Raw genomic sequence first — 20,023 nt, 5'->3', positions numbered from 1 at the left:
ACCCCTTCTATTTATATAGTTCTTCCGCAGAAGGAGCTCAGATTTCTTTGTAGAGGCTCTATCATTAATCTCCATTATTCTCCCTCGAAGGTTGTCAGAGAGAGGTTATTTTCTTTAATTTTCCAAATGAAAGAAACTGAGGCATGGAAAGATGGAGCTGACTTTATCTAAGTTAGTAACTTAGGTGGTAGATAGCGGCCTGGTATAGTGCTGTGCCCAGGTTACCCTAGTAAATGAGGGAGTATGGGACATATGTGATGTTTGAGCCTATACGTCTGCCTTATGATTTCATATGTTATAGGCTAGAAAACACAGGGGGTGTGCAGATGGTCATGCACATAATCATATGTCTGTGTGTATGGTTTTCTCTTTTAAATTTACGACATACATACAAGACCTCATCTTCAGAATGGACCCAGTAGTGATAAGCCTTTCCAAGAACATTTTTCAGTGATGCCATTCAGTATGAGCAAGATAGGTTTCTTTTTTTTTTTTTTTTTTTACTTCCCACTATAAACTGAAGTATAATAAAGTTCTCTTTACTTCCTTTTTTGGGAGTGGGGGAGCTAGGTTGATTTCAGGGAAGAGATCTCATTTAGAAAGACACTGGTTTCATTCAACTCTATTGCAGGAGATACATTTTTCTGCACTCATTTCCACCTTACATTCACTGACTATTAAGTAAGCAATGGCTGTCAATTAGGCCCAGATTTACAAATGAGACTCAGTGCTGTGCCTGGTCTGCATTTGAATTACCCACAGTCCCTTGCATATGGTAGGAACTCGGTATTAGTGACTGAATTGAGACAATAGAAATTAAATTCCTACTATGGATGAGACACCAAGTATCTGATTGTATTTGCAGCCATTCTTAGTTTTCAAGACTTGAAAATGTGTGACACTTTGTATCAAACCTGGGATACAATTCTAAATTCTTTTAACAACGAAAGGGATCATATACCACAATGAGGTATTTCCTTAAGGATGAGCCAGGATGGGTTATAGGATTTTTATGTGTTTAAAACATTTTAAGTTTAACATGAAGTTTTAACAGGAAATTTGAAAGCAACTGGTTTTAGCATTGCTGTTGAATGTACCTCCTTCCCTTATGGATGCTTTCACCTCGTTTGCATTTACATATCCTTGGGTTGCAACGGTGGGTTTTCTCTGTGGCTTCTGTGCTGGTTCGTTGCCTCAGCGTATGAATCACAAAGGCAGGAGGGAAAGTTCAAGGATAAATAGGCTTTTTCAATCCTTTACATTTCCGGGGAGCAAAAATCACTCATTCTTTAAACTCTAGTTCAGGTAAACTGTTTCGTAGAGGTTTGCTTTGGTTTTTCACAATGGGTTATCTAGGCAGCTGTTTTCTATTCAAATACTTCCCTCCATGTCACGCATAGGATAAGGCTGGCCTGTTTACCAGTCTTAATTATGGACAGCTTGTCTTCTAGGGGGCTGTCCAGTTTTTAACTAGTTCCACTGAATTCACTGCAGTCTGATTTTGCAAAGCAACCTTCCGCCCTCCCCTGATCTCCTGGTCCGTGGCGTCGGGTCTAACAGAACAGCGGCTCTACTGCAGAGGGCAGTTCAGCTCTTTGTCTGAGCTTTTTATTGAGAAAACAGAATTTCCCCGTAACAAAGGAAAGCAGCAGGAGCTCAGGGGCGGAAGAGGCAGGAGCTGTGTTGAAGTCTGCATAGAAGCTGTGTTTGTATTCTGGGGACTGCAGGCACATACGTCCTCACTCTCAGGTTGGAGTCTCCAGATTCGGTCCCTTTGTGTGTGGGGCGTGAGGGAGTGGGTAAACACTTCCAGACTGGGGCTGGGGGAGGCACAAAATCAATCCACTTCGAGCCCACTTTTCAAAACCCACCATCAAGCCATAGCATTAACTAGTCTCCTGCAAGCTATAACATAAAGATGGTAACACCTACAGATGGACAATAATTTGGTTTAGGAAGTTTAAATTATACGGGGTGTGCTGCGCAATATTATACATTTCTATCGCCTGTGATTTCCCCGTTTGTGATTCCTTTTGTCCGATGAGGTAAAAATAGATGTATAGAGTTTAAAATTGGCAGTTAAAAAACAAATCTCGGGCTTCCCTGGTGGCGCAGTGGATAAGAATCCGCCTGCCAATGCAGGGGACACGGCTTTGAGCCCTGGTCCGGGAAGATCTCACATGCCGCGGAGCAGCTAAGCCCGTGTGCCACAACTCCTGAGCCTGCGCTCTAGAGCCTGCGAGCCACAACTACTGAGCCTGCACTCTAGAGCCTACGAGCCACAACTGCTGAACCCACGTGCCACAACTACTGAAGCCGGTGCATCTAGAGCCCGTGCTCTGCAATAAGAGAAGCCACCTCACTGCAACGAAGAGTAGCCCCTGCTCACTGCAACTAGAGAAAGCCCGGGTGCAGCAACAAGGACCCAACACAGCCAAAAATAAATAAATAAACTTATTTAAAAAAAAATCTCTGTTACGTATGTGCTTAAAGATTGTCACAGTGCTCTATACCCTTCCAGAAATATCAGTATTTTTGAAGACGTGCTATCACTGTAGGTTAAGATTGATAAGGCAGGATGTGATTATTCTTTTAAAAGGGGTTTTGAATGTTCAGATATAATGCTACTTGATTGTGCTCAAACCATTATTGTAATTCACCATGTATTAGTCTGCTAGGGCTGCCATAAGAAAATACAATGGACTGGGTGGCTTAAACAACAGAATTTTATTTTCTCCCAGTTCTGGAGGCCGGAAGTCCAGGATCAAGGCATCAGAAGAGCTGGTTTCTCCTGAGGCCTCTCTCCTTGGCTTGCAGATGGCCACCTTCTTGCTGTGTCCTCACACGGCCTTTCATCTGTGTGCAGGCATCTCTGGTGTTCTCTGTGTGTCCAAATTTCCTTCTCTTATAAGGCCATCAGTCAGATTGGATTAAGGCCCCGAAGAGCCTCATTTCAACTTAATGACCTCTTTAAAGACCCCCATCTTTCAATACAGTCACATTCTGGGGTGCTGGGGTCTAGGACTTCAACATATGAATTTTGGGGTCACAGTGCAGCCCTTAACACCCAAAAGTAACATTATTTTACCTTAAAAAATAACACATGGGGTAAATGAGTGGGTCTAGAAATTGTCTTGAGCAGCCCGGCCCCATTTTCACCCAGCACCGTAATAAATGGGTGTGATAAATGGGTGTGATATAGTGAGAAGAAACACAGGCTTTGGAGCCTGGGTTCAAATCTAGTACCACAACCTAGGGCAAGACACTTAATGGTGCCAAAGCAGTCCCTCAGTACCTGCCAGCCACGCTGTTAGTTATTATTAGTCACGCTGCACACACCCAGTTGAATGACTTTTCTGTAGCATCATCTCCTCTGAGATTGCTGTTGGCCTTTACGTTGTAAGCCTCCAAGAGGAGCGTTTGATGATCGGTAAATACTTCTGGTAATAGTCCGCATGGGTCCATTTAGTTCTGCTGCCCTGGGCTCTTTGCTTCTTCAGTGTTCCTCAGGTGCCCCCACTTCTTCACCACCACCCAGCTCCGTCCGCCATCCTCGTTCTTGGGGCTGCAGCTACAGGCTCTCCCCGGACCCCCAGCATTGGCTTTCTCCTGACTCACGTGAGTTTCCCAGTGTGACTTATTTTACATAAACCTAAATCTGATTCTGACCCTCTGCCACCCTCCTACCCCTGGCTTTTGTTATGGGTTGAATTGTCCCCCCCCCCCCGCCCCCAAGATGTGTTCAAATCCTAAGCCCTGTTTATTTAGGAAGGGGGGGTCCTTGCAGATGTCATTCAGATGTAAGTTAAGATGAGGTTGTACTGGAATAGGGTGGACCCTTAATCCACTATGACTGGTGTCCTTATAAGAGAGCAGAGACATGGACACGGCGGGGAGAGGGCCACGTGAAGACAGAGGCAGAGATTCGAGCGCTGCAGCTACAGAGCAAGGTACACCAGGGCTGGCCGGCCGCGGTCGGAAGATGAGAGAAGCATGGACGTTTTCCTCAGAGCCTCCAGTGGGGACCAGCCTTGCTGCTGCTAATTTCGACCTCCAGAACTACGGCGGAATACATTTCTGTTGTCTCTAAGGACCCGGCTTGTGGTCCTTTGTTACCGCAGCCCTAGGAAACTCAGGCACTTAACAGACCCCGCACTGGCCTCCCACTTCTCTTGGGGCAAAGACTAAACGGTACCCAATGCCTCTCAGGGTTCCCTGTGTAGCCTGGTCACCCCTGCTGTCTGCACTCAGCGACGCCAGGCTGCCTGTAGCTGCTTAGCCGAATGTACCAGGCTTCCTCTAGGCCAGGGACCCTGCCCCTTGCTGCTCCACCTGGGACACTTGCTCCACTGCAGCACCTTTACCGGATGACCCCCGTTCAGGTCTCTGCTGGAAGGCCCTTTATAGGACAGCCTTCCTGACACTCAACCAGGTGCCGTCCTCAGACTCACCTTCCTCCAGAGCCCCGGCCCCTTCGAGTGACACATTTACTAATGAGGGCATTTGACTCCCATCCAGGGCTCAGGAGGCAGGGGTCTGAATGGTTTGCCCACCATTGTATCTGTAGCTGCCGACATGGTGCCTGGGGTGCACTCATTACCTAAAGGAATAAGGGAGGGAGGATTTGATTAGTGTAAAGTGGAATGCTAGTATTGCTACAGAAGAAAGGTGTCATACAAGAAAGTGCTGTATTTGTTTAAAGTACAGAATCGTCACTGTTTCCTCACATGCATGTGTGGTTGGACTTTGCAGCTCAGCCCTAGTGGGTGCAGGTGTGTGAGAAGGAGGGGGTGTCAGGGTTTCACAGTAAAACCAGTCCAGCTTCCTAACTTCCCAGTTTTCTCTGTTGAGTTCTTTAGCCAATATTCCGCTGTCACACTTTAGTGTTACCATCTGCTTGTCACCTCCCTTTCCTCGAATCTTTTCTTACAGGGCAGGGCACTAAAGCACCAGCAAGCTCGGCCCAGCCTCTGTAGGGGTTTAGCTAAAGTTCTGGTAGGGGCTTGTTTTTTAATACCATTATCTTTTGCTTTCGTTTAGAAGGTATGGTAGGCATCCCAGCTCTGAACAAAGAAGTCTGGCAGCTGATGGCCAATTTTTCTCTGTCTTTTCAGGTTCACTACAATGTGGGCAAAAACCTGGCTGATAAAGGCAATCAGACAGCTGCCATTAGATATTACCGGGAAGCTGTGAGGTACTGCAAGCATCCTGTCTCACAGAAGAAATGCTGTCTTTATAGTACACATGTCTTATTTTAACTTTCTAGCGTTAAAAACCTGTCCCCACGAGGACCCCAACTTTAAGATAAATTTGCCAATTCCTGAGAGTTTAGTGAAGACTACAGGCTTGGTTTCTCTCTCCACTTCCAGATTAAATCCGAAGTACGTTCATGCCATGAATAATCTGGGAAATATCTTAAAAGAAAGGAATGAGCTCCAGGAAGCAGAGGAGCTGCTGTCTTTGGCTGTACAGATACAGTAAGCGTTGTTTTATAATCATGCTCACGGCATGGAAATGCGCTCCAGCGTTCTGGGAGCTAAGCCTTTCTTTTCCTTGTTTATCTTCCAGGCCAGACTTCGCTGCCGCGTGGATGAATTTAGGCATCGTGCAAAACAGCCTGAAACGGTTCCAGGCGGCCGAGCAAAGTTACCGGACGGCGATCAAGCACAGGAGGAAATACCCAGATTGTTACTACAACCTCGGGCGTTTGGTAAGCACATGGTGCCCTGTGGCTGCGGCAGAAAAGCTTGGTTTTGTTTCCTTCTTTATAATAAAGTGAGAAGAGCGACACCCATTCTAACCCTCTACATCTTATGAAACTCTTTCACGTACTTTTATCTCAGTTGAAGGTAGCTATTTGATTTCCTCACATGTAGTTTTTTTTTTAGCTCTAATTAGAGAGCAAGCCAACTTGAATTAGCCAAGTTTAAGAGATCGTAAAGGCAACAGGTTAAACTAAGGAATAAATTACAATTTTTAAAAGTCCCTTTGTGCCATGTTAAACAGTATTCCAAGGGGTTACTTCCTGATAAACATTGGTCTGTTTTTAAAACACCAATTGAGTAAAAACTGAAATTTAAAAAAAGCAAACCCATAATGTGACTTCTGAGTTTTCCTCTTCTGCTGCCTCAAGGGACTGTTCCTGCATTTTTACAGGTAACTATCCCCCCATAAAAGAAAGCTCAGGAGCCCACAAAAGGGCTTTGAGATTATTCAATGGAAATAGAACATAATGTGTTCTGTAGAGACTTGCTCTTTTTGGTTACTAACAGGATATTTATAAAGCTGTTATTGCTCTTGACTTTTTTTTTTAAATATAGTTTCTTTCTTCAAATAAATAATACAGCAGTAGCTCATACAGTAAGTTCAATAATCTTAAAATCTGAAAGCGTGGGGCTTCCCTGGTGTCACAGTGGTTAAGAATCCGCCTGCCAGTGCAGGGGACATGGGTTCGAGCCCTGGTCCGGGAAGATCCAACATGCTGCAGAGCAGCTAAGCCCGTGCACCACAACTACTGAGCCCACGTGCCACAACTACTGAGGCCCGTGCACCTAGAGCCCATGCTCTGCAACAAGAGAAACCACCGCAGTGAGAAGCCCGCGCACCGCAACGAAGAGCAGCCCCGCTCGCCTCAACTAGAGAAAGCCCATGGGCAGCAACAGAGACCCAACGCAGCCAAAAATAAAATTAATTAATTAATTTAAAAAAAAATCTGAAAGCATATATTGCTAATGATAGTGAAATAGATTTTGTCATCATTTCTGAAAGGCCTCCATGAGGACGCACAGCTTAATTATTAAAACTCTTGCTTTCCTTAATAAAGAAAATAAGCGCACACCCACAAAATGGTAGTTCTGTGAGGTGATGGAGGTGATAACGAGAAAAACAGAGTTTATTACCGTGTGCAGTGGGCAGACAAGTGGGGTAACTCAAAGGGATGGTTAGAACTTGGGCTTATGTAGCATCTTAGCAGAGAACTATACATTTGTAGAGAAATGACAAGACAAAGAAAGAGGTTTCAGGCTTCCAAGCTGACGAACTGTGGGAAGGTAAATATATGGGGGAAACCTCACATATATAATGAAGTGAGGTGTGTTTGTGTAGGTTCGTCTTCTCCATAGCCATAAAACTTCCCCAGGAGGGGAGGCCCTCCTCCTTTCTCAGAAGTTTCTGCTTTTAGGCAGATCAGGGAAGCTCCAGGAAAGCTGCTTTCTGCATCTGTTGACTCTCAAATGCCTTCAGTGCACAATCTTTATGCCAAAATGGTATATTTGGGGTGGCATTTTCGGGTCCTCTATCTTGTTTTCTTGGAGTAGGGGAGAGACAGTAAAACTCCACTGTAATAATACCAGTAGAGACCAGAAAATCCAGTCACACACAGAGCAGGGTGGGTCCTTGCAAAGTTAATGAAGTGAGAATGGGATCTGGGAACAAATTGGATATTATCCAAATACTTGCATCCGTGGTTATTGCAGGGATTACTGTTTCTATTTACTGTGTCTACGCTAGGACTTGCGTGACATATTATACTTGAGATCCACACGAAATCTTCTTTCATTCTTTTTTCTTTTTCTTTTTTGGAGGCAGCTCTTTTTTCAGGGTATTGTTTGTGAAGTGAGTGTATCTGCCTGGAGCCCTCAGTTATACTTTAAAGCTCTAATACTTAGCGGTCTTCTTCCTTCCCCCAGTAGCTGCCTGTCACTGCAATTCCTTGGGGTTTGGAAAATTGAGAATTAATGCTAAATGAGCCAAGTTACGTCCAAAGAAAGGAAGATAGAATGCAAAATAGAAGATTTTAACACGTGCTCCAGGCCCTGGAACTCATCCCCACTCTCACTTAGAAGATCATCTGTAGTACTGACTATACTGAGACCTTGTACTGTTCTCTGTGTACTGTTTACTAATTATGCTACCGTGAAGTAATCTTTCTGTGTTCCCTCCTGCCAACTGTTCTTGGTTATTTAAAGATTTTGCTCTCCTTTGTTGTTTAATTATCCAGCTTTTGCCTGCTTGACAGCTTAAAAGCATTAAGAGCTTAATCTTTAACAGCTCAACCAGTATATTTTTATATCGGCAAATAATAGGAACTTAATAACTGAAGAGTTTCCTTTTTGAAAAAACCTTCCTTAGTTACTCTTCAGTAGTGGGAGACAGAAATGTGTTTTGATTTCTGGATACAGGAAAGAAGGGACTGTAATGAACTTCTCTTGTGCCGTAGGAAATTGGGAAGAGCTGGATTATTTGGGACACATTACTAACATTAGAAAATTACGGTAATAGTGACTGGAGACAGTTCATTTTGCAAGGACTAATTGCATCAGGCAGGATCCATTCAGGAAAACCAAAACCATGCTAAGTATTTTTTTTAAAATAATCTCTCTCTTTTTAAAAAAATATTTATTTCTTTATTTATTTTGGTTGCACTGGGTCTTAGTTGTGGCATGCAGGATCTTTAGTTGCGGCATGCAGACTCTTAGTTGCAGCATGCATGCGTGCGGGATCTAGTTCCCCAACCAGTGATCGAACCCCAGCCCCCTGAATTGGGAGCACAGGGTCTTACCCACTGGACCACCAGGGAAGTCCCCATGCTAAGTATTTTAAATAGAGAAGATTCAATACAAGGAATGGGTTAGACAGTTGTTGGAAGAACACACATGGAAAGGTGACATTAACTCAGAGAGTAAAAGGAAACCCTGTAGGGTTAGGGGAACACATGGAATGAAGTGATGCCACCAGAATTTAAGAGCTCATAGAAGGCACCACATCTCAGGAGCTACCATCACCTGAAGGCTGAGATTGTGACAGAAGGACCAAAGTCCAGCCCAGGGACTGTGGAGGGAGGGGACATGGCCACTGTAGAGACACTGCCAAGGACAAGGAAGGAGAGAGCGAGAATGGGGGGAAAGCGCTACTCCGTCTTCCAACTATCTGATCATCACCTGTGACTTCTATTGGCAGAGAGACTTGACCGGGGGCCAAGTAGCAAAGCACCATGGGAAATGTAGTTTGCAGAGCATAGAAGGTTGAGCATAGGACTAATAGGTAAATAACATGCTTATTACCCGTCCACTTTCAGAATGGGTAGTTCTTTCTAAATCACCATTTTTCTCTGTTTCCCTTAAAGTGCTTGTTCACTTTGCATAGATGGTATACAAGGTAAAGTTCAAGGCAGAATAGGAGTGTTACCTGGTTCAGGCTGGGGTTGTTCTTCAATAAATAGTAATGAAAAATAATAATAAATAATAAAATATGTAAAGAGTGTTTTTGTTGTGTAAACGAAGTTATGTTGGTTTTCCTGGGTGCCTTTGAAAGCATGTCACCACAGATCATCTCCACGTGACTCAATTGCCTGTCACTTGCTGGAGAGAACTGGCTGAGAAATCAATGGAACATCAAGTATAAAGAGAATTAAATGTTGGTATAATTGGGCATCCTAAATTATTTTAAGTCTTTGAACTTTACATGTTTCCTCATTTAAGGGCTAAAGTATTGTTACTGGAGTCTCTGAGTCTCTTGGGAAATTCCGACATCTTTAGCAAATGGATATTCACAAATGTTTCTGTAATTCCTTAAACCTTTCTTTTTCTTGCGTACTGTGCCACCTGTTTGCTGTGTGTGGGGTCATGGGGCAAGTCACAATGTTTCTGTTGTGTAATGAAAAGACAGACTTGACAGTAAATAAGGAAATAGCTTTAAACTCTGATAAATTGTAATCTTGTGTACTTTTTTGCAGAGTTAAGGGAACCGTGTTCATTCAGATGAGATGTGCATTTGAACAGAGTTAAAGAGGGCAAGAGGGTCACCTGTTAAACAATCCATCACTTTCCCCCTCTGCGTGCTTTTATTAACTATGCGGATTGACAGCCAGCCATTTCATATTCTGTTGTCGATGTTAACATTCCCTCTCAAAAGAAAGCAACAGATCATTCTCTCCTTCCTGAAGGAGTCAAACAGGCTCCAAACTGGCAAAGACGTTTACATTTACTGCTTAAGACTTTTCCAACCAGTTCATAAAGTATGTCTGATGTACTCACAGTTTTATAGGAAGCTTAGATGTAGGCAGGAAGACCATTCTTCACAAGGTGAATTTGGCACATAGAGCTTTTAATCACATTAAATATTTTGTTGACCATTTTAAATAATACCTTATCAAAGAGAGACTATGTGAAGTCTTTCTGGAAAAATACTAAGGATTAGGTTTTTTCCTTAACCTCTCTGAAGTAGTCTGAAACATGCTTTGACACCTGGAATCACTAAATTATGGGTTGTAGTTAAAAGGTTGTAGGCTTGGGCTCCCCTGGTGGCGCAGTGGTTGAGAGTCCGCCTGCTGATGCAGGGGACACGGGTTTGTGTCCCTGTCCGGGAAGATCCCACATGCCGCCGAGCGGCTGGGTCTGTGAGCCATGGCCGCTGAGCCTGCGCGTCCGGAGCCTGTGCTCCGCAACGGGAGAGGCCACAACAGTGTGGGGCCCGCGTACTGCAAAAAAAAAAAAGGTTGTAGGCTCAGGAGCTAGACCACCTGGTCTCAGTCCCTGCTCTCCCATTTCTAGATATGGCACTGTGGGCACGTTACTTCCTTTCTCTGTGCCTCAGTTATTTACTTCATCTGTAAAACGGGGATAGTTCTCTCCTTCACTGAGATTGTTTGGAGGCTAAATGAGTTAATATGAAAAATTAGAAGCTCGATAAATACAAGTTCGGTTCGGTTTGGTTTCGGGTTTGGTATGGTTATATCTTGTAGAAAGAAAGCACAAAAAAGAACTGGAATATTGATTGGGGGTGTCCCTGCTTTCTGTTCAGTATGCAGATCTAAATCGTCACGTTGATGCGCTGAACGCGTGGAGGAATGCTACCGTGCTGAAGCCAGAGCACAGCCTGGCCTGGAACAACATGATCATCCTCCTTGATAACACAGGTATGGAGAAGCGATTCAGTCAGTCCATAGTATAGTGCCGTTGGATAATTAGGAAACAGATGCTTGTGCTTTTTTTTTTTTCCCTAGTGTGTGTTAGAGTTTTGTTTGTTTGTTTTTAATTAATATGGGGTTCAATATTTTACATGACAAATATGTGTGTACTTCTAGAATATGGAGTTTCCTTTGACATATTGCAATATGAATGTTTGGGAAGGTGACCCTTCGCTTAGAGTTGGTGTTGAGTAATGGGGGCAGGTGTGCACTAACATCTCATTTCTCCTGAAGCCTGTCATCTGGCAATGGCCATCATCTAGGATGCTGGAGGTACCTGGAGCAGGTACCATCCATTTCTGGGCTTATGAAATGGATGGTGCTAGGTCCATGCTCTAAAGTTCATGGATGGTACTCAAAGGAGGTGCTCTCAAACCTACACTCAGAGATTCTTATTTTCGATATAATGGTAATAAATTTGGTGACCTGGTTTCTTAGCCCGTGCGAGACTCAATCAATTAGAAGTTTCTCTGTTCCCCTACTTTTAAAAATCCAGCCATCCCATAGGAAATGATAGTTTTCATTTGGCAGAATTTAAAGCTAGTAAGCCATCTACTCAGTGTGGAGGGAGATACACATCTTGTTCCTAATGAAAGTGTAGCATGTGAGCTTCAATACTATAAACATTCAGTTATTAAACTGTGGCTGTGATATTCTTATTCTGCAGACTTGTCTTCTCCGATTTGGGTATAACTGGTATCTGGGGGAAATTGAAATTAGATTTTACATGCTTTGGCAGAATTTAATCAAAAGCTGTTGGTATGTCAGAATTGTGCTGGACTGCAGTGGCTTTGCAACCGATAGGTCGTGTGTGTGTGTTGAGTGTCGTGTATGTGTGTGTGTATTACATGTTCTACATTGATCTTCTTAAGTAGTTTATTCGTAATCATTGTACGTAATGCACATAAGCCCTGTTAATTAGAGAGAGAGACTAAAATACTAGTACAACGCGAACATGTTTTTTAAGTTTTCCATTGTTCATTCACAGGTAATTTAGCCCAAGCCGAAGCTGTGGGAAGAGAGGCACTGGAATTAATACCTAATGACCACTCTCTGATGTTCTCCTTGGCAAACGTGCTGGGAAAGTCCCAGAAATACAAGGTGTGTGAACTGCAGGCCGTGATTTCTTGCAGTGAATGCCAGCATCTGACAGGAACCATCGATGTAACATCTGCCCAGTTAAATTCAGAATTCGGCCCAACTAGTGGTAGCTGCGCACCAGTGTGGCTCAGTCAGTTTGCTTTGAGAAGCTGCGCAAGAGATGAATTTGTGGACTCAGACTCCACATGCTTTCTGGTCAGAATTCACCAGCATTGCTCAAACGTGGGAGGGGAGGAGAAGCCAAAAAAATCCTAGCAGATGCCCCAGCTCCTGGCATGGAGCTGTGATTCTGTCCCTGGTGCTGGGGCTCGTCCTCTTCTGCACAAAAAGAGTACCAGCCCGTGGAGAATATAGGATGGGTTCTCGCTGCTTCCAGATTTTTCCTCACCTACAGGAAGTTACAGGTCATCTGCAAAGCCCTAGAAGTTTCTGACCAACGAAAAACCACAAGATATTGCATCAGGCCTCTAACTAACTGGGGTGCCAGGGTGGGCCAGGAGTAGACCTTGAATCAGAAGGCACGTAACTCCCTGGATATTGAAGGGGACTCTGTTCCTAATAGCACTGATCTCAGATTTTAGTTTTGTGTATCAGAACCACCGAGGGAGCCTGTGAGAATACAGATGCCCGTATTTCTCCCCATGGCTCCATTGGGTAAGGTCAGGGAGTATGCATTCTAACCAGCATCCCGGCTTCCTAGCACAGATGTTACAGAAAACACACTTTTAGAAGCTGTGTCTTCGTCCTTTCATGAGAGAAATATTTCCTTTTTGAATCAGCGGCCATATCTGATTTTGATCACACTTGGCCTAATAGTAGTGATTAATTCATACTTCTCCTGTTCGGCTCATTAGATATCATTATCGGTATAATTTTCTGTAACAATACAGTAGTAAGATGTCTCATGCATTTCTATCCTTTTTGAATTGAATAATCAGGGAGTTTAATAGCATCAGAATACATTTTTGAATTTCTAGATTTTGCCCCCAGATAACCTTTTGAGGGGTTTCGTTTTATTTTTTACAGACCTACTTGTGTAGAGGAGAGGGAGGTGAGGTGTGTGGGTTCCTTTCTAATGACTTTCCAGCCATCTGTCAGCCTGGGACGGGGTGGGAGTGTCCAGTGACCATCTTTGAGATGCAGCTTATGTGATCATGTGCTGATTTTTCTATCATCCCACAGCTTATAAACTGGAATTCCTAGTAAGGTGACAGGACCTGGGGTTGATTTGGGTTCCAGTTCACAGTGGTGTTTTGTATGGTTTTTTTTTCCAGATAAAGTAGAAAATACTCCATAAAGCAGAATGGAGAAATGGGTTTCCTGTTTCTCTACACATTTTGCATCCTAACTGTCTAGGCCAGGGTGCTGAGCCTAAGATAGGAAAACAGAGGATGAAACCTGAAATAAGGAACTGAACTTCGGGCACTGGGCGGGGACGCTTGGACGAAGAGGTGACGTGGTGGTGACTTGCAGGGGTGGGGCAAGCCGACCTTGCAGCTGGGCCACCGTCCCCATCAGGACAGGTGTCTGTGGTCTGTGCACCTCCCTTTCCACCTAGGCATTTGCTGTTGTAGATGATCACTAACTCCTGGTCAATGTCCTTAGTGAGCCTGGAGGCTCCTTGAGGCCGGAGTCTTAAGTCCCATTTTCGTGTCTCCATTGCCGCTCCACCCCTCCCCAACCACTGGGCATTTTGTAAGTGCCCAGTGAAGCACTGTGAAATGATGGAACACATCCCACGTTCGGTTCTGAAACGTTCAGGCTTCCGGAATCTATTTTGAGACTTCGATGTGAGCATTCTCATTACATCCAGGTGATAATGGGGCACCCTTTTAATCCGAGCAGCCCTTTACCCAAGAGCCGTCACTTAACCACTCCTCAGTTTATTCTTCTGTAAAATGGAGATGGTGCTAAGAAAGAAATGCACAAGAAGGTAATTTATAACTATGAAACATTGTATACATGTATACATACACGGCAGTAATTTTAGTCTAGTGATTATTGAATGAAACTCGAAGGATCATGAAAAGCCATTAGCATTTATGATGCCTATTGCCGTTTAATTTCCAAAAGTGATGTTTTTCAGTGGTGAACATCGCCTCTCATGCTGATTCTCTCTCTGCATCACCTTCCACGCGCCCTGTAGTTTAAGAGCAGATTACGTCTAGAGAGCAGTTTCCCCAACTCCAGACATTTATGTCATACCCTTATGAATTTTTTTTTTGGCCACATCTAGATACTACTTATCATTCACTTGATATATTTCTTTAAGTAGATTTTAAACACAAATGGTAATTAAAGTGGAAACATGCTATCTTTACTAGAAATATAAGGTAAATGAAAATAGAATAATGTTACTAAATCTCAGGTAGGTACTACTACTGGCTCAGGCTCTGAGCCTGAGGGTGAACCCTCAGTTAGCCTCGAAGGGAGATTGGAAGGTATTGGAGGGTGACCCCAAACCACCACCAAATGGAGACTTTGTCTCAACTGAACTGGAAGAAAGGAAGGTGAATTGAAGAGGGAGCTATTCTTGCTATGTGACTGGTGGTTTCAACTTCACGTTGGACCACCCACTTTCCCTTCCCAGCCAGAGTCTTCTGCAGGGTGTTCCTTGTGAAAGCCTGTTTGGGAGAATAGACGCGGGTTTAAGGATGCTGCTGAGATGATGCTGCAACCCTGGCAGCCGGAGTGGCTGAAATGACCTCCGACTGCCCAGTCCTTGCCGCCTAGACAGAAAGACCCTCACTTGCTCCTTTGCAAGGCCTTGCTCTGTCCCTGGTGTTACCCTAAACCTTGGTCAAACACATTTTGTCTAACACACTTTAGAAAGTAATATGTTATTTTACCTGTCTGTTGAGGACGATTTTAAACATGATTTTAAACATGAGTTTAAAACATGATTTTAAACATGATTTTAAACATGATTTTAAACATGAGTTTATTTATTTGTTCCTTGGCATAAGTCAGCTCATTACTTGGGTCTTGAAGCATCCTTGAACCTCCACAGAAGATCAGTTTATGAATAGTTCATCGCTTCCCAGAACAGGGCCATTAAAAAGCCTGATTTAATAGATGAGCATTTCATGGGCGTTGAATACCTGCGGGCATTCGTGTTCTAACGAGGCCTCCAGTCCCAATGTTACCCAAAATGGAGCATGTCTAACCCACACTCACAGTGCCCCACAAACCCACTCTTCCTCCTGATGCCCCTTCTTTTTTCAATGTGCCATTGTTTTTCTGTCTTCCAGGCTTGGAAACTTTTTTTTTTTTTGGCCACGCTTTGAGGCATATGGGATCTTAGTTCCCCGATCAGGGATCAAACCCGTGCCTCCAGCATTGGAAGCACGAAGTCTTAACCACTGGACCGCCAGGGAAGTCCCCAGGCTTGGAAACTTTGAGTCCTTTTTTTCTTCCCCTATTACCTCCCTGATCCTCATACCCACTCCTTCCCACCAGCCTTGCCTTGCCAAGACCTACAGCCCCTAGACAGGCTGTAAGCCCTCACCCCTGCGCCATTGCCCACTCTCCTAAACCCCACTACATCCTCCAAACCTGACTGACTGCACATCGTCCTGAACGATGTCCGCACTTGTGGGTGCTTGAGAAATGAGTTAAATGAATCAAAAAATGAATCTAGCATCCCCTAGAGAACTCCTAACTTGCCTTTTATCTCTACATCTGTTGTCTCCAGATAACACTGCTTCCTTTGCATGTGGAGGAGCATTTTAAAGTAGGTTGAGGTTCCCCAGCCTTTCCATTTCTTATACTTGAGGTTTTAAATGGAAACATTTGAAAATCATCAGAAAGAGCACAGCTACAGATCTGCACAATCCATTTGATTTTTCGTTTGTTTGCATTGTTTTCATTTTTGTTTCCAGCACACCTAACATAGCAGGAAAACTTAGACTTCCTTGAAGGAGTTTTCTCTCCCGCAACTCGGAATGTAGACCCTGACTTTGAGCCGAGTTCTGAGAGTGACGTTTGCTGACATCCTGCGTGTAATCCTGACATCTTCATTCATTCCCTCACAGACCACATTTCTAAAATACAGATTTTACTCTGCCAGCTCTGTCTAAAAGGTGGTGTCAGAGATGTTTGCCCAGCCAGCACAAGGCAAAGGAAACTGGTCTCCCTGCACTTTATAAAACATGTGATCCTGGTTATGGGAGGCCCCCTGGGAGAAGCTCATGTAGGGCACAGATAGAAGATAAAAACCTGTCCCCAAACCCCCAGCCTTGGTTGTTAAAGCTGAGCCTGTGACCCTGATTAAAGCATGAATGGCCCTTTAGGGACACGAATGTAGATGGTGTGATAGTCACCCCCAGCAGCTGTCGCTGAGAGCAATGAGGCATCTTTATTTTTAAACATTATGGTAAAAAGGGGCCATGCAGTCGGCCATGGTCCCACGATGAGCAGGCGAGAAAACACTTGGCCGTGGTTCTCTGGCTGGGTTGGAAGTGAATACTGTATGGGGGAAATGCACGTCTCTCCAAGAATCGGTTCTGCACTTCAGGGGCATTTGGTCACACTCGCGCACAGTCCTGCAGTGGCTGAGGTGACAGGTGGCTGTTTCTCCCTCATTCTCTCTGCTCCTTTCCTCCAGCCGAATGGGCTGCTTCTGGGTCGTTGAGGGGGCGTGCGTTCTTAGGGGAGGTTAAACAGACTCCACCTCCTACCTTGAGAATCCTAGAAATGAGCTCATCGATGCTGACCAGAAATGACGTTTGTGTGGGTGTCCTCAGCAGCCCGGCACTTTCCTGATTGACCTTTGCTCATCCTGCCCTGGACCCTGAACTGAGCTACTTGCTTAAAGTTGCAGAATTCCCACCACTTCAGGGAGGCAGGTGGCAGAGTCATTAGCATATTCATCCTCTCTGCGGCCACCATCCCCTGACGACTGCCCTGTCACCTTTGCCCAGTCACACACTGCCCCAATGGATCATCCTTCTGAGCCTCTTCTCAACAGGGTGTGGCCCTGCTGGGCTCCCAGATGTTTCCAGAAGAAGGATTTGGTGGAGCAAAACAAGCACGTTCAAAGTTTGAAACCCATAGGCGATAAAACTGCATAAAACTTTTGCATCGTGTGGAGTACCTTATTTTTTATGTATTTCGTTTTTTAGGAATCTGAAGCTTTATTCCTCAAAGCAATTAAAGCTCATCCAAATACTGCAAGTTACCATGGCAATTTGGGTAAGGAGATTTTTCAATTTGAATCATATCGAAATTCTGTGTAATTTTAATGAAACAGGTGCATTTCTGTAAAATCACTGTGGGGAGAGTTGTTATTCAAATCTAACCTGTATTGGCCTTTATAATCTGGTTCTAAAATATGGCATTTTAAGGAAATTATCACATTAATAAGGTAGCTAAGTAACAGTCATATTTACAAATCTTAATTGCATGATCAGAACAACTCCTAAAATCCCCCACTAGTTAATCGCCTTCTGATGTTAAAACTCAGATTTTCTTTCTTTGAGTGAAGAGCCCTAGATAGTTCAACTGAGAAGTACTTTGGAAGTTTGCAGTCTGACATGTGTCCTTTTGCTTCTTCTGTAGTGGACCTTCCTTATCTAGCCTGGTCTTCCCTGCGTTCTTCTGTTCTGTGTCTTGGCTAAGAATGCATTCACAATGACTTATTCCCTAGAATTCCTTTGTTTCATTTTTGCATCTCAATAATTTAGATTTTTAGAACATAGCATGTTGATGTTTGGAAGGCTCAGTCACGTGAGTATTTTTTCACCAGATCTCTTCCCTATAGACTCTGTAGCTTCCCCTTGGAAAAGTGATGAAGCATCAGTGGTTGCTGTACTGCCCACATAGAAAGATAGTTTTACTTAGAGAACCATTGTAATAGTCAGAGGCTTACCATTCTAATGAGTAGATTTCTTGGGACTTCCCATGTGGTCCAGTGGTAAAGAATCTGCCTTACAATGCAGGGGACTCTGGTTCGATCCCTGGTCAGGGAACTAGGATCCCACATGCCGCGGGGCAACTAGGCCTGCCCCCCACAACTACCGAGCTCGCGCGCCTCAACTAGAGCCCACGCGCTCTGGAACCCGTGCGCCACAACTACAAAGCCCACGCGTCCTGGAGCCTGCACGCCACAACTAGAGAAGAGAGAACCCGCACGCCACAACTAGAGAGAAGCCCACACGCCGCAACGAAAGATCCCGCGTGCCGCAACTAAGACCCGATGCAGCCAAAAAAAAAAAAAAAAGTAGATTTCTTTAACTATCATTTTATGGTCAGATCTTGATGTTAGAGCCCTGAATTCCAGCTGGCAACAAACAAGCTATTATTTTGCCAAAAGGTATGGGAGACTCTTTGTTAAAGTAAACGGCTGGTCTTCTACATGGTCAGAGCGCAGCCTGGAGTGCTGGAGCCCAGCCCTGTGCAGCCTGGCTTTCGGGAAATTTCCTGGCAGCATCAAGAAACTTAGTGTACTCTTCCTTTTGCTTCTTTATGTAACAATGTTGCTGTAGGGAGATGGATCATGCCTAATGATATGAAGAACCCTGGGAGTAACTGGGGGTGGTTAAACAGACATTCACCAGGGAGTGTGATTACAATAAATAAAGTTGGCAGTACAAACAATATTGTTTTAAACAATGATTTTTGAAAACTGCTTGCAGAGGTTCTGTAATATTTCTTTGTACAAGTGGTTGGGAATACCACAAGTTATTCAGAAGCATTTCCAATGAAATTGATCTCTTGCTATTTCAGCTGTGCTTTATCATCGTTGGGGACATCTAGACTTGGCCAAAAAACACTATGAGATCTCTCTGCGGCTTGACCCAATGGCATTAGGAACTAAGGAGAATTATGGTCTTCTAAGAAGAAAGCTGGAACAAATGCAAAAGAAAAACGTCTGAGCCTTTTTCCTTCATTTTTTGAGTTTGTGTGTGTGTGTGCATGAGGCAGATCATTAATATCATGTGCTTACGTTTAACCATTTAAAAGTCTTACATGTTGTTTATTTTATCATTTTTTTTCTATGAAAACAGACATGCAAAAAGATTACAGCACCAGCAACATACTCTCGAATGCTTGATGTGGTTTTTGCATTGAAATTGTATTTTTTCAGACAACTCAAACATAAATTCTAAAATTCCAAGGATGAAGTCTTTTTTAATTAAAAAGAAAAACAGAAAAAAATTATCTTGAGCGACTTGCAGCAGAATTAAACCTGCATTTGGGATGTGAGTCGTGTTGTTGTAAAGACTCATATTATTAAACATGGATTGTGAACAAGAAATGACAAACTGACTCCTACAATTTATATAAATATCTAATGTGTCTGTATATTAGAATTTTTATTTAATGACAAGAAAGAGTAAATTAAGATTTTTTTAATCTTTTTTTTCCCAAACAATGTGCTATGAACATCATTTGTAAGGAAATATTTATTTGTATTTTTTTTTGAATGGGGCAAATAATTGAATGAAGAATGGAAATTTTAACATCTAGTATATCTACACTTTTCCCGTAGGAAGAAATTCACTCCTGCAATATTTTTTGGATTCTTCAACTTGTGTTGTTTCATAACATAGGAAATTATGTAGTATCCTACATAAACTGTCACTATTAATAGAAAATTAAAGCCATGCTTTAGGCAAAAGCAGGCAGCCTGATGTCTTTATTTTTGTTACATCCAGTATTAAGAGGGCTACACACTTCTATGTAAGTTGTTTTTTTGTGTTTTTTTGACTGGAAAGCAGTTTTCTATTTAGTTTCATGGAACCATAGTCATTACTATATCCAAAAAATGCAAGAGGTAAATTTTCTCCCAAAAGGAACCACATTTGGGGAGTTTGTGATATTTTTAAGAATTGGACTGTCCTGTTTTATTGGGTCAGAATAATCATGTTCATTTTGTTTTATCCTCCTATATATGCTGTTGACCTAATGATTTATGCAATCTGTCATTCCTTATGCAGTAAAATTATTACAGAA

General features: G+C 43.4%; 1 protein-coding gene across 2 annotated transcripts in view; it reads left to right on the top strand.

Moving 5' to 3' along the window:
• TMTC4 (transmembrane O-mannosyltransferase targeting cadherins 4) overlaps positions 1 to 20,023 on the top strand; it is a 62,053-nt gene extending 42,030 nt beyond the window's left edge. For both annotated transcript variants that reach the window (XM_082859188.1, XM_082859187.1), the window contains exons 12-18: positions 5,115 to 5,194; positions 5,370 to 5,477; positions 5,569 to 5,710; positions 10,801 to 10,915; positions 11,955 to 12,067; positions 17,191 to 17,260; positions 18,794 to 20,023. In XM_082859188.1, the coding sequence (XP_082715314.1) occupies positions 5,115 to 5,194; positions 5,370 to 5,477; positions 5,569 to 5,710; positions 10,801 to 10,915; positions 11,955 to 12,067; positions 17,191 to 17,260; positions 18,794 to 18,942 (777 nt within the window). In that variant the 3' untranslated portion in view covers positions 18,943 to 20,023. The remainder of the gene's footprint in view (positions 1 to 5,114; positions 5,195 to 5,369; positions 5,478 to 5,568; positions 5,711 to 10,800; positions 10,916 to 11,954; positions 12,068 to 17,190; positions 17,261 to 18,793) is intronic.

Source organism: Leucopleurus acutus (assembly GCF_964270905.1).
Source record: "Leucopleurus acutus genome assembly, chromosome: 18".
NCBI lineage: Eukaryota > Metazoa > Chordata > Mammalia > Artiodactyla > Delphinidae > Leucopleurus > Leucopleurus acutus.
This window is presented reverse-complemented; position numbering and strand designations above follow the sequence as displayed.